The sequence below is a fragment of the Bison bison genome, unplaced genomic scaffold (genome assembly GCF_000754665.1).
Source record: "Bison bison bison isolate TAMUID 2011002044 unplaced genomic scaffold, Bison_UMD1.0 scf7180017864456, whole genome shotgun sequence".
NCBI lineage: Eukaryota > Metazoa > Chordata > Mammalia > Artiodactyla > Bovidae > Bison > Bison bison.
Genome location: NW_011495018.1, coordinates 25,273,156 through 25,290,558, shown reverse-complemented (window position 1 = coordinate 25,290,558; position 17,403 = coordinate 25,273,156). Strand labels below are relative to the sequence as shown.

Genomic DNA, 17,403 nt, shown 5'->3' with positions numbered 1-17,403 from the left:
CACTGGAAAAACCATAGCCTTGACTAGATGGACCTTTGTTGGCAAAGTAATGTCTCTGCTTTTGAATATGCTATCTAGGTTGGTCATAACTTTCCTTCCAAGGAGTAAGCGTCTTTTAATTTCATGGCTGCAGTCACCATCTGCAGTGATTTTGGAGCTCAGAAAAATAAAGTCTGACACTGTTTCCACTGTTTCCCCATCTATTTCCCATGAAGTGGTGGGACTGGATGCTATAATATTCATTTTCTGAATGTTGAGCTTTAAGCCAACTTTTTCACTCTCCACTTTCACTTTCATCAAGAGGCTTTTGAGTTCCTCTTCACTTTCTGCCATATAAATTTGCATGCAGAAGTATACATGTTTAAATCCTCCTCCCTATTTTTCCCGTTTCTAAAGGTAAATAGATCAGAAAAACCAAACCCCACATGTATTCAAAATTTATTTTTGAAGACCAGAGGAGGGGTGATATAATAGGATACTCATTAAAAACATGAAATTGAAATCAATAATTCTGTACCATTATTTACATAATGTAATGCATCTACAAAGCATATACTGGTTAAGAATGTGAACTCAAAAGTCAGACAGACTGTTTTAATATTTAGCGCTTGCAGCCTTAGGCAGTTGAATCTGCTTCTAACTAAGCCTTCATTTCCTCATGTGTAACATGGAAAAGCGATAATACTTTATAGGTTTGCTACGTGTTTTCAAGGCAAAAATATCTATATCCAGTACATAATAAAAAAAAAATCATGAAAGCTAAGCTATTTTGAATAACAGCATGCCTCTGGAAGGTGCCTCCTGTGTCACAAACTGGCACATAGTAGGCTCATATGTATCAGTGGCATAGAAAGATGCTTCACAGAAAGTCTGTGTAAAGTAAAAGTATTATTATTTATTGTCAGATGAATTTTGAAAGTATAGCTTTGGAATTTTTCTAAACTCCAAAGGTAATGCTTTTAGATTTTGGAAGAGATCAGTGGTAAACATGCTTCACTGTACCTTCCCTTCCCCCAGCCCCTGTCAGCTCCCTGCTAGTGGATTTCTCAGGTTAAAAAAAAAAAAAAAGTTTTACTCAGTGTACATCTAAGCACTGGCCAGACAGAGGGATCCTTCAACACTCTCCACTAGAAGGGCAAAGTGGGGCTTACCGTCCTTCTCAGTATGTAGACTAATGCTTGAGTCCCTGTCTTTTTGGATCATGATGTGTCAACCCACCACTGTGTTCCCTTTGAAGAAGGGAAAATCCTTCATATCCAATTAGCAAAGATTCAGTATATTAATAGAAATGGCCTGGTCAGAGCGATACCCATTTATGGAGATACTTCAGTTACATACAAAGCACATTTTCATTCATTCAAGGATTTGGTTTTGGGGATGCCTGGTGGTTGCGGAGGCTTGAAGATCGGCTAAACCAAATTTATCACCTTCCGGCTCCTAGAACTCCACGTTTGCTAGAACAGGGGCCAGTAGAAGTCGTGCAAAGATGTGTTTGTGTCAGGTGTCTCTAAATCAAGGCCAGAGGTATCCTGTGACTTAAAAAAACTTTTTCTTCTCTTGTGAGTGAAGTGAAGTTGCTCAGTCACGTCCAACTCTTTGTGACCCCATGGACTGTAGCCCACCAGGCTCCTCCATCCATGGGATTTTCCAGGCAAGAGTACTGGAGTGGGGTGCCATTTCCTTTTCCAGAGGATCTTCCCGACCCACGGATTGAACCCGGGTCTCCCGCATTATAAGCAGACACTTTACCATCTGAGCCACCAGACAGTCAACTTATTCATGTAGCTATCTCTTAATGTGTAGACTTTAATACTTGAATCTATGCCAGGTAATGGCATTTCTGAATTATTCTACCTCTGTAGAATAATTAAATACCAGCCAACCCTTTCTTAAATACCATTCAGCCCTTTCTATGTCCCTGACACTGAATTAGGATACAGGAAACAAATACTAGTTAAAATGGATAAACAATTTGAGTCAGTTAAGAGTAACCAATCATCAGTTAACTTTTCTTCTCTAGTCACTTTTTCTGGAAGCTTTTCTTCCAGTGCCCAAGCCTGTTGGCTGAGGTCCTGTTGGATCTCCCTTTATATCTTTGTTCTCCTTTCCCTCTCACTACCTACCTGGAACTCCAATGATGGCTATATGGAGGGTACCTGGCCTGCCGGCAAGTCAAGGTCAGGTTCTTATCCATGGTTCCCAGAGTCTCCTTTGCTTCTTTCATTTCTGTCCAATAGAACATTCTGCAATGATGAAAATTCTTCATGATCTCTACTGCCCAATACAGTAGCCACCGGTAGGGTGAAAAAACTGAATTTTCAGTTTTATTTAACTTTTATTAATTTAATGTTAAATAGCTATAACTGACTAGCAAACTCTTGGACAGCATAGGCTAGGGGAAGTGTCATTCTCTTTCTGTTTCTAGATCACTCACCAGGCTCTGTTTTCAGACCCCAAACTTTCTCTCTGCCATCTCCAACATTAATTCATTAAGCCAATAATTCATTCAGCAAACATTTATTGAGTGCCTGCTCTGTGCCAGGCATTGTCTACAATCTCAGCATCCCAAGTGGTCACTTAATAGAAGGGGAATCGAATTGTTTAAAGGAATCTTGGAGATCAAAGTAACTCTTTCCTCCTTCCTCTGTTAAGGGACTATATTTGATCTTATTCTTTGATAGTGACTGCTATTTTGTGGTATCTTAGGCAATATAATAAAAAATCATTTTGTGATGGCTTTTATTTTCTGAAAATTCTGCCTAATAACACCTTCTTTCTAGACTGTAGATTTGTTTTTTTCTTATTGTCCAAGAAAACTTTTGAGTTGTTGTATTTTCTAGTCTTTTTTTTTTCCAGTAAGGCTTTCATGATAGTGTGACGCCTACTCTGCTTCTTCTAAATTCTTCTGACAAACTTCTAACATTTAATAATAGTTGGAACAAACAAATAAAAGCTGAAATTAATATAGATGATTTGGATTGATCCATCTTACTCGTCTTATTAAGATCCTCTTATTAAAACTTATATGAATGTATAGCTCAGGGCGTGCCTCTAAACTTCATTTCTCACCTTTCTTTTCTGCAAAGTGGGGTTTAGTCTTGACTTATAGTCCCACTCCAGTACTCTTGCCTGGAGAATCCCATGGACGGAGGAGCCTGGTGGGCTGCAGTCCATGGGGTCGCTAAGAGTTGGACACGACTGAGCGACTTCACTTTCACTTTTCACTTTCATGCATTGGAGAAGGAAATGGCAACTCACTCCAGTGTTCTTGCCTGGAGAATCCCAGGGATGGGGGAGCCTGGTGGGCTGCCATCTATGGGGTCGCACAGAGTTGGACACGACTGAAGCAACTTAGCAGCAGCAGCAGCATAGTCTCAAAAGTCTTACAGGTAGATGTGTTAAAAAATGAAGAGCAATTTGAAAAAAAAATTTAAATGCTGCCAAATTGTGACATAAAATTCATTCTCTTCCAACCATCTATTAAAAATATTGAAAAAAGTGTGTTTTCAGAGATGCAAATAAGGTGAACAATCTTTATAAGGGCAAGTATATCCAAATTCTTACAGGTATCAATCATTAAAAAAGCAGGAAGGGGGAGACAGTGATCTCTGGCTGAAGCTCTGAAGTACCCAGACTTGTGTGATCAGGAGTGGTTTGACTGCCCCAGCACCTAATAAATATTACAGTTGATCCCAACATTCATGAGTAATATGTACTTTTATGATTAGAAGAAATCTAAATCATTAGGCTGCCTTTCTATTTAGATAAGAAGAAAGTAAGGGCTAGCATGAAATTTTAATTACTCACATTTAGAGAGCCTGTGGCCTGCTGCCTCACACATAATCTATTCATTTAAGGTTCTTGTAAATTATATTAAGCTAGTTTAGACCAGTAGGAGTCAAGGGACACCTCCCTTAATGTATGGAAAGCAGCCATTAAAAACATGAAAATTGGATGTCAATGGAAGGTAGAAACTGTCCATGTTTCAAACATATTTTGAGGGCTTTCCAAATTAGCTACGGGAGACCTCATTAAATGCCCACATTCTACCTGGTTGTGGGGTTGAAGCAGGGAGGGGAATGTAGATGCTTAAAAATACAGCTGGTTGGCACTAGGGCAGCAGAGTGATTCTGCTTCACACTTTCACAGAATGTTCTGTATTGGGATGGGTGTCATATGTCTTGAGTTTTAATAACATCTATGCCAGTAATCAACTTCATGAAATGTCTGAACTTCAGACCAATTTCCCCACCATTTAATGAGGTAAGACAGGACTCTTCTACCTGTAAAATTCTAAGATAGAAGTGTGGTCTTTTTGTTTGAGGGCGTAATAAATGAAAATAGAGCATTAGCTTTGAGGTCATTTATCTGTTTATTCAACAAATACTTACTGAATATAAACCACATACCAAGCACTATGTTAAGTGTATAGCATTGAAAATGGAAAATGTTGACCTTGCAGAGATGGGGCTTTAGTGGGAGAGAAAGACAGAAAGCAAGTCCACATACATGGCCTATTCCATCACCTTAAACCAACACCCTATTCATTTCTTTCACAGACACCATCCTGTTATTACACATTTATGGTGGGCGAGTTTGGGTGGTCAGGAGAAGCCTCTCAGAGTGGCCTATAAGCCAAATTCTGAAGGGCAAGAAAGACACTATCACAAAAAGAATAGAAGGTGTGTTACAGAGGGAACAGTTTATTCAAGGTCCCCAAGGTGGGGACGAGCCTGATGTATTAGAATCTTGAAACTCAAAGATTGGGTTTCAGACTAGTGGGATCAGCACCAGCTGGGAACTAGGTAGAAATGTAGAATTTCAACCCATCCTATTCAGACCTCTAGAGCAACAAATGCATTTTAATAGGAACCTGGTGAGGCATAAGCGCATTGAAGTTTAAGGAGTGTGGGATTAAAAGAAATCAAAGGAGGCTACAGAAGCTGGTGCACAGTGGGTCAGGAAATAACAGAGATGAGTCAGGAGATAAGTACTCCTATAAGATTTCAGTCTTAACCTGCCTGCTTCTTCAACCTCGAGTCTGTCTGCCTTGTTTACAAACCCACTACTTTGGTGTCTTTGAAGGAAGTTACTTCTCTTAACCCTTACCTTAGATAGCATCACTGACTCAATGGACATGACTTTGAGTGAACTCTGGGAGATAGTGAAGGACAGGGAACCCTGGCGTACTGCAGTCCATAGGGTTGCAAAGAGTTTGACATGACTTAGTGACTGAACAGAGAACAGCAATCCTTGCCTTAATCCTCTCCACAATCCTAAGAGAAAGCTATTGTTATTCCTGTTGAACAGATGAGGAAACTGACTATGGAAGTATTTATGATACTTGGTCCATGGATGGTGTTCTGAAAATAGTAGCAGTGGCTATAAGTCTTTTATCTCCTCTCCTATTTATAAAGGAAACCAATGTGAGTTAATTAAACTGATGTAAACTTAGAAAAAGCTGTCTTTTCACTGTGATGCCACCTCATAGTCTCAAAGTTCAGCTCCTTTATAAGTGTAATAACTGGTAAATATTTTAAGGGTTTTACTGGCGTGCTGCGATTCATGGGGTCACAAAGAGTCGGACACCACTGAGCGACTGAACTGAACTGAATGCACAGCTGGTCAATAGTATTGCCCTTCTCTTTACACTTGCTGGTTTTGCCCCAGAAAAAGGTGAATTCCTTGGGGAGTTCTGTGGTTTACAACTCCCCTGGGCATCTGGGTCCCTCCTTATGTTCTTTGACCTCATGAAGACAGTATCTGGGTGGCCAGCCCCTTTCCCTGACTTTGATCCTATAGCTTTCTCCTCCCCATTATCACCCAGGATTTCCAGTTGCCTCAGTGTGGCACGCTCTGTGATTATAATCTGATTTTGCTCCTGTCCCATGTAGGAAAATACCCTGGATTAACATCTATGCTCAAGTCCAACATGACAAGGAGCAGGAGATGATTGGGTCAGTGAGCCAAAGTGAAAACGCCCCCAAAATCACACTCAGTGACTTCACCGAGCCCGAGGAGCTGCTGGACAAAGAGCTGGACAGCCGGGTCATAGGTACGTGTGCTGGAATCCCCAAGCTCCTGATTCCTCTGTCTTCCAGACACTGAGTCAGCCAGCCCACGTGGCCTATCCTTCAGGTAGAGGTAGTCTGGAGGGTGGGGAAAACAAGCAGTTGCCTCAGTGACATAAAACCTGACATAACCAGGTTTTAAAGTGTCTGCCTCCTCTGACCACATGAAATTGGCAGAACTTTTTCTCTTAAAAGTCGATCAAGATCCAAAGTGCTGGAGTCTGAGTGGGAGAGGGCTGAAACCAACTATCCATTACTATTGGACTTTTTTTTTTTTCCTTTAAGGCAAAAACATTATGCATCCTAATAATCACACAAATAGGGATTCTGCCATCAGAGAGCCCTGGATTCATTTTCTTGCTCTGTCAGTCTGCTAGTTCTGTGGTCTCTCTGTGCCTCATATTCCTCATCTGTGAAATGGGAATAACATTACCTGCCTTGTAAGATTGTTGTGATCATAAAGTGGTGTATGTCATTAGCACAGTGCCTGCCACATAATAAGTGTTTGATTCCTATTGGCTAGTACTATTGCGATTACAAGAGTATAAGATGGCAAGGTATTGATGCTTCTTTGTGTGCTGGCATGGGAGAGGGCAAACATTAAACACAGATTCGATAAGGCAGTGAACTGATAGGATAGACCACCCAGCTGCCCTGTTTGATAAACACACAACAAGGTGGCTTGGTATTTAGCAGTAAATAAAGCAAAGATCCATCCTCCTGTGACATGCACATCTCACCTTCCTGTGTCTTCTCTCCCCTGCAGGAGGCATTGCCACCATTGCAAACAGCGAAAGCACAAAGGAGATCCCCAACTGCACTAGTGTTTAACACCAACAAGCCGCGTGGGCAATCGCCTTTCTGACTTTTTATTTTTGATGATTCCTATTACTCTTATTATGGAAAAATGAAAGTGTCTTTTTTACCTATTGTTTACCAAGGGCCCCATGAATAGCAGACAGATGCTTAGCTTTGGGAGGCAAAGCATACTTAGCTGATTATGAGCCACGAAGAATAAATGGCTGTTTTTGTGCTAAGGGCAAAGGATGCGTCTTCCCATGGCTTTCTTACTTCATTCTGCCATTTATAGTGCAAGAAATCCTGTTTTCCCTGTGATCTGTCTTTTTATTTTTTAAGTTGGGTTGGTTTTCCACTAACCTCCCATCCTCTCCCTGCCCCGTACCACACCAAACCACCAGTACCCAGCTCCTCCCTCCCAGCACACCCACCTAAAACAGAAACCATTTCCCAGCTAGATCTGCAGAAGGTAGGTTGGTGGGGAGTGAGGGTGGCTGTAGAAAGTACACACCTGTCAGAAGAGACCCTGCCTCATGCATGTCCATTGCGAGGCTGCAGATGGCTTATTGTATATAATTACAATGTAAATAGCTTTTTATTTCCTAAGAAATAATTTAATGTTTAGTAAAAAAGAAAACTGAAAAAAGAAAGATGCGTCTGTTGGCTTATGCACTCAGCTTTGGAGCTGACCAACCCCAGGCCTGCTTGATGTGTTGGGTTCTGGATGCTCCCCAGTTGTCTGTCGCACTTAACTCTTGCATCTCTGTGTCCCTGCCATCACTGGTTTCTATTTATGTGTATAAAGTGGGGAGGGGGAGTACTTCTTTGAAACAAACAACTGGTAAAGGGAGGACAAGAGTGACATGATAGAATGTGTGAGTTTTTGGTCCCATCCGTGATGTGGGAGAAGTTGCAAGATGAAGTCCACTAGAGACTTCAAACTGAAACCCAGATGGGCAAACAAGGCTTCCCCTCCAGAAGAATGAGGTTGAGGATAGTTATCAGTCTGAGGTTTTCTCTAAAGAAGCCAGGCAATGGATCTAAAAAAAAAAATGGCATCCTGCTTTCTGGTTGGATTCCATGGAATTGTATAATGCTTACAGGGAATTCTCTGGCTATTCGTAACTCAGAAAAGACCCTTGGGCACTAGGTTAAGTCCAGTGAGGGCCTCAGCCTGGGAGAAGTTAGAGGTGGGAAGGGAGCCGGCACTTGTGGAATCATGTGACCATGCAAACCCTGCAGGCTAAGTAGGGGTCTAGCCTTTAATGATCTTCGTCAAGTTGATTTAGCAAAGCTGTGCTACTTGCTTGTCAGATGTACACAACTTCCTCACAGTCAGATGTCTGCCTTCAGTTCTCTTAAGATAGTTCTTGCATCTGGGGCGAGTAACTTTCAAAGCCAGTGTTCTCCCGCACCCCAGCCCTTCACACATTCCACAGGTCAATTCCTTTTAGGAGGGTTGCTTGAAGCCATGCTGTAGCATTGTTTTACTTTGGACTCAGCCTGAGCACACTTGTTTTAAAGAAAAGGTATACTGTATGTATATATATGGGAGGAGAGGCTAAATTTTGTACCTGTCCATTTTTGTGGGATATTGTTCACATCCTTCTCTGTGAGACATTGAGAGAATGTGACCTTGAGAAACTGGACTGGCTACAGCATAGAATTAGGACTATTTCTAAAGATCCTGCTTTTTCATTTCAAGGGTTAAATGGGGCAGACAATTGCAATACTTGTACTAAACACTGGAATACAAATGCATGAGTCATGTCTATATATACAGTATATGTACATATACTGTTCTTGGTTTTATTGTTCCATTTGAATATTTCTACTGTAAAAAAAAAAGACAGTGGTTTTGAAATTGTTGAAAATAAATGTATTTTTGTACATCAAAGCTATATACCTGGCTGAGAGTTCTCTCTTTGGGCCGTTGTCTTTATCTATTGTATCATTCAACTATTGCTGCAATAATTCTCCATGGGTAAAAGAATCTGACAAGTATATAAGAACAGATATTGATGTTTTGCTTGTGAGTCTTCAGGTTGGCTGTGATTTGGCTGAGGTCACTTGGGGTTGACCAGGCTCTCCTGAATGCACCCTTCAGTTGGTTCAAGTCTGCTTATCATTCTGAGACCAGCAGCCCCCCAGGATGTTATTTTCACGGTAGATCACAGAATTCCAAGTGAGACCAGCAGCAGACGCTATCCTCTAAGGCCTTGGCTCAAAATGGCCCCTCTATTACTGTCACTGACCTTCCATTAATTAAAACCATACGGCCATGTTCAATATTAAGGGGCTAAAGAAATAGACACTGGTGCAAGGCATTACTGAATTACATGACAAAAGATGTGGATATGTAATTCCAATCTAGGGAGGGTAAGAAGAATTGAGAACAATAGTTCAATTTAGTCTACCTATTCATTTTCTGTGACCCCATGGGGAGCTTTCATTAGATGGCCCATTTGAATCAGGATCCAAGTTTCCTATCCCAAATATTTGTGGCCAGGACTTTTGAGCAGAAGTCTTATAATCCCAAGGCCTTTGAGTCTGACACAAGCTCCCAGTAAGTAGTAGAGGTGCGACTCCACCTCAGGTCTGAAAGGTTTCAGCAAGAGTAATGAAAAGAGGAGAGGAAACCAATAAGATATATATCCTTTTAATTTTTTAATTTTTTAAAAAATCGGAATATAGTTGCTTTACAATGTTGTACAACAGAATAAATTAGCTATGTATGTCTATATCCATATCTATCCCCTCCCTCTTGGCCCTCCCGCCCACCCATCTAGGTCACCACAGAACACAGGCATCCGTGTTCACTGCAGCAGTGTTTATAACAACCAGGACATGGAAGCAACCTCAATATCCATCGGCAGATGAGTGGATAAAGAAGATGTGGTGCATATATACGATGGAATATTATTCAGCCATAAAAAGAATGAAATTGGGTCATTTGTAGATATGTGGATGGATCTAGAGTCTGTTATACAGAATGAAGTAAGTCATATATCCCTTATTAAAACCTTGTTTATTCTGACTGATGCATCAAACTAGCAACAAATCTCTTTCCCACACTGAGTGAGGAATTTGGAAGGTGGAATGAGTGGCTCTCCTGCATATTAGGTAGTAAGGAGTGAACCAAAACCTAGAATAAGGGCTATAGTTAGATGTTTTAATGTTTTAGTATTCAAAATATGAGATAAATTTCCATGGATCCAAGAAACCCAAGAAACCAGAAGTTTTGGTCAATAGTATCCCATATTTTGGATATAAGTGACTATCCTGGAATTGTACTTTCTGAACTCACTTGAAGATGTAGGATAAAACAATGATGGTTTTCTTTTGTTCTGTGAATGCATTTAAAAATTATGTATTATTCTTGCTATAACTTTTCTTGAGTTATACACACCTTTAAAAAATTAACAGATATTGAGAATGTCATTTATGGTACCTCTAAAGAAGTGGTGGTTTTGGGTCTAACCTCAGTGGTTCATAACATAAAGTGGCCTCCATCTTTAAGGGATTTTTAATGGTTTTGAACTTCTCCAATAATGTGGGGTGTCTAATAGTGCTATCCTAAGTCAAAGGAGAATTTTCTAAATGAATTGGCTTTTGCTTTCCATGAGATTTGAGTTCTTCCCATGTTAATTTTATGTCCTGGTTGATGAAATTGCCTCACCAGATCAAAGAGGATGAAAATGAAATACAGTGGTAAAACAGAATGAGTCAATTGGTTCATTTGAGCAAAGTCATGCTTAGAATATAGCCTCCATACCCACCACCAGCATGGGCCTGGCAGATTGCTCCGTGGTAGACAGAGAAAGGCAGACGGCAGACAGTGTGACTGGCTTTGTAGTGAGTTCTATGCAGGATCTCTCACTAGTGGTGAGGGTTCTCTGTGCATGGGAATTGTCTTCTCTAAGGCAGTTCTAGACCAGAGAAGTAAGCCTACAGAAGCCTTCTGGAGCCAGAGCCCCAGAATCAGCACCATAAAGCGATTCTCTGAGGATCCTCATGTGCACTGAAGTTCGAGAATCACTGCTCTGTCTACCACTAAAATAGCTTAGCGAGAGTAAGAGTCACTGGGGTAAAAGTTGCCTTCCCTAGCCCCTGTTACCATGGTACAAGGCATCTTGGTCTACAGAAGTGAGAACAGTTTCCAAATTCGCTCATTTTCTCCTGGGCAACAGCTGCAACTCTGGGCAAGTTCCTGGATTGAGTTACCTAAAGCAAATCACACCGTGAGTCAGGGTGGTGATGGATTGTGCCCTGCAACAAATAGTAAGCCAGGAATTAGAAGAGCTCTGACCATCAGCAAGTCATTCTAGACCACAATTTCTACATTTGTAAAAGGAAAACACCTTATGGTCTTCCTCATTGGCTAGTTTTGATTTCCATAGATGTGAAAAACACACTGCCAGTTCCACAGTTACCAAGAGAGCGGTGCTCAGGAGTGCTTAGGTGAACTCTCTTCTTCTGTAGAGGGATAAACTGAGACTCAGAGAGGAAAGTGACTTCTCTAAGGCTACACTACAGATGAGTGCAGAGCTGAAGATAGAATCGATATCCTCCTTATTGTAGGGCAGTATTATTTCTGTCACATACCTCCTCAGCAAATGCAGAACTGATCCAACTGCCCTTGTTGAGAGCCAGCAGAGCCTGATTGGGTATGCAGTGTGGCCCCCATATTCATAATGTACAGAATGCTTTAGAATCTGACTTCCCAGGTGGGCTCATCATTCAAGGGCTCATCTCCACTTGCCATTTCCCTGCTGCCCCACCTGTTTAGCAGCCTATGGCCTGCTGTCCTTGCTTCCCTCACTGGACTGAAGGAAGACTGCTCAACAGACAGCTACCAGGCTCCAGCTTCACACACCCTGCTCCTTGCCTTACAAAGCATTTGGCTTTGTTCAGATGGCCAGAGAGCAAACATAAGCAGTGAGGATGCCTCATCCGGACACACATACCAGATCCTGCCAAATTCTCTTGTCCAGTCCAATGTTACAGCCAAAGGGGACCAGATGTGGCCCAACAATTACCTCCCAAAGTACCTGCATCACCAGGTCCTTAAGCTTAGCTTCTTTACCATTAACTCGACAGTAGCAGAGTTAAATTGCTCTTTGCCTCTGTGTTTTCAGACCATATTATCATTATGAAATATCAGTTCATTCAAAGAGAAACCAATGGGATGTTGTATACAAAATAGGAGTCTGTGCCAGTGTTCCATTTATTCAGAGACTCAAAATCTTAAAAAAAAAAAAAACAAAAAAAAAACTTGACAGCACTGCTTTAAATTATCTCAGACCTGGAGGGGTAAAATAACATCATTAGAGTCTGGTTTCCCTATCTATAAATTGACAATAATGACGTCTACCTCGAAGTGCTGGAACAGTGATCAAGTAGAATGTTGGAGTGCTCATGCAGAGTCATTAAGTCATGTCTGACTCTTTACAAACCCTGTGAACTGTAGCCCTCCAGGCTCCTCTGTCCATAGGATTCTCCAGCAAGAATACTGGAGTGGGTTACCATTTGTTTCTCCAGGGGATCTTACTGACCCAAGGATCAAACCTACATCTCCTGTTTGACAGCAGGGTTCTTTACCACTGAGCCATCAGGGAACCAATAATTGGAGTAAACGCACCTGAAACAACTGGACCTTAGCAGAAAGTAATTGAATCTGAGAAGCTCTGGTTGTATCGTGCTAGATCCTTCTCCTCTGTCATTCCTGGCCTCAAGTTGTAAAAGTTAATGACCAGTCTCTTGCCAAGAGCCATTCTGCTAGAGAAAGAATTCAGAATTCCTCGACATGTCATCATCCCCAGCTGAAAGGAAGAGATTTTTGGTTAAAATCCACTATTTACACCTTGATCCCTAAAGTCACTGCTTATTTTATTGCTTTTTGTTATTGCTGTTAATATAACTGATCTAGTTTTACTTGGACTATATGGTGGGGACAAGAAATGGAAATTTCCAATCAGGACTGTCAGAAATGCCTCATAAAACTGAAGACTGGAGGTTTTCAGGTCCTGCGCCATGCTTAGACTTGCAGAATGCAATGATGCCCTGGAGAGAGCCACTCTACTGGAGGTAAACCATTTGGCCATGCTTGTTTATGGTTTAGACTCCAACCTTTATAACATAACTTGCTTCTTATTTATATTCTCTTCACATACAAAGCTTTTGTGGTCTACATTTCTAGGTCCTGGTGTCCCTCGAAGCCTCTCTGAGGGTCACTGATTGAGTTTATCTCCATGCATTGAAAAATAATCAGATAAAACAATTATCTGTAAAAAAACATACCTTTTATATAAATGGAGGTACCAAAGAAGTGGTTTCTTGCCTTTGACTCTGGTCACAGCTTAAGAAGAGCTCTTTCAGAGAGTGAGCACAAGAGACAGATTCTTCCCAAAATGTCAGCAAAGATGGAAGAAAATAGATCATGACAGGCACACACGCCATCTGTCATTATGGCTTAGTCTCTGGGGAAAGGTGCTGTTTGCAGCCATTAGAAATGAGCTAGAGAAAGTGGGGCCTCCAGTGATTTGCTCCTGAGAAAGCATGTGGTCCAGTCTGTGAAGAACAGAAACTTCCACTGAAATGTCTGTGGCAGAGTGCCCCATGTGCTGAAGGCTGCTGGACTCCAGGGGTTTCGCCGCACCAAGAAAGCCCTGCTTCTCCTCCCGGAGCCTCTCCTAGAAGCCTCTTCTTACACAGCAGGGTCTTTTCTTGCATATTCTCTTTTGCAAAGGGTTGCCCTGGGTGCCTGCCATTTACCTCTACAAGGATTAAATCATGTGCTGCTGCAGCTGCTGGCCTACAATACCCCCTGAAAGGCGTTCAGGATGGAGAGCAGGAATGAGCTTGTCTGTGCTCTGGGAAAACCTGGCAGAACAGGTCTTCAGATAGATATTTTCAGAAGCTGATTGTGTGAGCCCAATTCTTATACTGCCTCATATCTAGAAAAGCACTAAAATCCTTCATGGTGATGACTGATCCTTGTGATGAGCAGAAAAGCCCTGCCAAAAAAAAAAAAATGTGTGCTCGAGTGCATGTCCTCCCCCTTTGCCAAAGTCATGTACATACTAACCTTCCCCTGTCTCTTTGGAGAAGTTTCTCAGAGGTATCTGAGATGCTGTCCCCAGGCTAACATCCTCATTTGACCCCAGATAAAACTTAACTTACAACTTCCACGTTGAGAATTTTTTTTTTTTTTTAAGTTGCAGGGTTGTCACTGCCCATGGTCCAGGACTGGCTGCTGTTGAGAGTGTGTTCAAGCATGGTGGGTATGAAGAGAAAGCAGGCCATGCAAAGAAACAGAGACAGAACAGAATTGTTTTTCTTGTCACTAATCTGTCTTTCTTGGTTTCCAGCTACAATCACCCGGGCAGCACATAATTGTCTCCATAAACAACACACCTGGTCCTTGGAACGCCAGAATGGTTTTCTTACACTGACCTTCCAAAATCTATGGTTCAATTAGAGAATTGCTGGGCTTCTTCCATTGGCAGCTGGGATATTCTGAGGGTGGGGTGCCAAGAGAAGAAGAGGAGAGAGATGAGGTGAGAGAAATAAAGTTAATCTTTGTCAATTACAAAGCTCTCCTTGACACATTCTCATTTCAACCTGTCAATTTCAGATTCTCCTCTGTGAGGGGAGAATACAGATGCTCCCCAGATTTCTAATCTATTTATAATGGTAACAAGACAACTCTAGGCAGCATGTGCTCATCACGAGCTAATCATCCTCTGCTACGCCTCATGCCTCCTAATTAGTGGCATGTTGGTTGCCTACTGATCAAGTCAGAGCCTCATTCAGGCGATAGGGAGGGCAGGTAGGGGGAGGAACAGCTTCAAGTCTGGTGGAACTCAGATCTTGGTAGGCTATTTAACAACGGGCGGGCTTCATACCTTCCCTTCAGATGCATCCCTTTGAAAGAGGCAGCCATCACTTCCATGGGTGCTAACAGGTCTCCAAACCCGTGTCTCCTTATATTCTTGTAAGTATTCAATTTTCTATAGCACTTTATCAGGGGACAAAATGCTCTGATAATTTAGAGAGAGTTAATAGAGTGATGGAGAGGGGTAATCTGGCCATCCGGAGGAAGGATGGTGGTAAAAACTGAGAAAATATTAGCAAAGTAAATGGCATTTACACTAGGCATTAAATATGTTGGTCTTTGTTCACATTTTTCTGTATGTAGCATGTCCCTTTCCTTTCTTTCTCTAGCAAAGTGATAGCGCTGTAAAAGTTGAGGAAGTAGCAGAACAGGAGGATGAATGGGTATCGGGGAATGGTAGGAAATTGGCTAGAAAAACAACTAGGAAATAACAAAAAAGTCAGAAGTTTAGAAAAATGTTGACCTTATTTGCACAGAGGAGTTTGTATTTTCTATATGAACTTCAAATGTTTTTGATGAGTGTATGTTCACTTCATAACTTAAAAAAATAAAGAAGAAAGTGCAAATCACATTAAATGTTTTTTAGAAGTTTTCAAGATCTAGTAGATTTCCAGGTATTTCATTAGAGTCCTTTTTAATACACTTTTTAAAAAATCATAAGAGATTGTTCTTCAATACTGATCATTAAGCATAATTAAAGTAAGAACATTTATAGGTCAAAGATGCACAATAATTTCAAGAGACTTGTGGTAGCATAATATCTATGAGAGAATGGTTTATTGGTCTTTATAAATGGAAAAAGAAACTAATTACTTAGGTCTTTCACAATGAGTATTAAGAAGATACAGGAAATCATTACTCAAGATTCTTGGCAAAATAAATGGGCTCTTATGTTGCTCTGTGCTACTCTTTTGTCTTATTCCTTTCACAAAAGTAAAAAAAAACTTTTTTGTTGAGCAATTTTGCTGGCACTGTCCCATCTGTAAGTAATTTGCCGTTGTTAACAAATGTTGGAACCAAACAACACCAATTAAGGTTTTAAGTGGCTATCAAACATGGTGAGGGATTCTGCGTGAACTGTGAGGTGAAGAACTCAGTTTGAGGGAGGCATTGCCTAGTGCTAGAAGACATTTTGAAAAGAAGGGAAACTTGGAGCAAATTTCCTCCTTGAGATTTAGCACCCAGCTGACCATCTCATACAAGGGTGAAGCTAGAGGTTCAGCACTGAAGCTCTAGAAGCCATGGACCTGGATGCGGTGACCCACAGGAGACATCAAATGGAAGGTTAGCACGTTCAAACTAGCCCAGCAGCTTTGGGAGACAGACTGCTCTTTAAACAATTTTTCATTTATAGTGTATGTTTTTTATGAGCATTTATCAGTGTCTCACATAACTTCCCTTTGTTAAAATGAAGTGAAAGTCACATCAAATGTTTATCATGATTTTCCAAATCTAGCGGATTTCTGAATTCTGAGCTCCCAGAATTCAGAGATTGTGTCCACCGCAGACATGGCTAGGGCATTGCCTCCACATTTGGGGGCAGACTCATGATGCTATCAGAAGGATTTAGCCTTTGAAGGGCTTCCATGTTGGTTCAGTTCCAGCTTCTGCCTTTCCTCCCTGTGTGGTCTTGGGTGAGATGCTTATCTTCCCAAGCCTCAATTTTCTCCTTTGTCTTATGAAGAAAATGAAATAGGAAACATCTAGAGTATGACAGTTTGGGCCTAAGTGAGCATACCCTCTGCCCTCACCTTTCTCTGCTTTCCTAGGACACATGGCATCTGGTCCCATCACTTCACGGCAAATAGATGGGGAAACTGTGGAAATAGTGACAGACTTTATTTTCTTAGGCTCCAAAATCACTGTAGATGGTGACTGCAGCCATGAAATTAAAAGATGTTTGCTCCTTGAAAGAAAAGTTATGACCAACCTAGACAGCATACTAAAAAAGCAGAGACATTACTTTGCCAACAGGGGTCCGTCTAGTCAAGGTTATGGTTTTTCTAGTAGTCATGTATGGATGTGAGAGTTGGACTGTAAAGAAAGCTGAGAACCAAAGAATTGATGCTTTTGAACTGTGGTGTTGGAGAAGACTCTTGAGAGTCCTTTGGACTGCAAGGAGATCCAACCAGTCCATCCTAAAGGAGATCAGTGCTGAATATTCATTGGGAGGACTGATGCTGAAGCTGAAACTCCAATACTTTGGCCAGTTGATGTGAAGAACTGACTCATTTGAAAAGACCCTGACTCTGGGAAAGACTGAAGGCGGGAGGAGAAGAGGACGACAGAGGATGAGATGATTGGATGGCATCACCGACTCAATGGACATGAGTTTGAGTAAACTTCGGGAGTTGACAATGGACAGAGAGGCCTGGTGTGCTGCAGTTCATGGGGTTGCAAAGAGTCAGACACGACTCAGTGACTGAACTGAGGATACCTGCACGTCAGGACGCAGGGCTCCTTGCTAAGGTAGAAGCAGTGCAGGAAGGCTCAGACCCCCAAGGAGTGTTCCTCAGTCCCCTCGGCCATCAGGTCCCTGCTGCAGCCCATTCATCAACCCAGAGCTGCCTCTCCTCCCTAGTGTAGGAAACAATGGAAAATAATTAGAAAAGACAGCCCCTGACCCCACACCTCACC

The 17,403-nt window shown here is 41.6% G+C and overlaps 1 protein-coding gene across 1 annotated transcript in view; it reads left to right on the top strand.

The window, feature by feature from the left end:
• SORCS3 (sortilin-related VPS10 domain containing receptor 3) overlaps positions 1-8,763 on the top strand; it is a 640,372-nt gene extending 631,609 nt beyond the window's left edge. Inside the window, exons 26-27 of the mRNA XM_010859391.1 lie at positions 5,895-6,055; positions 6,838-8,763. Coding sequence (XP_010857693.1) covers positions 5,895-6,055; positions 6,838-6,902 — 226 coding nt within the window. The 3' untranslated portion in view covers positions 6,903-8,763. The remainder of the gene's footprint in view (positions 1-5,894; positions 6,056-6,837) is intronic.
• Positions 8,764-17,403: the final 8,640 nt, after the last annotated feature.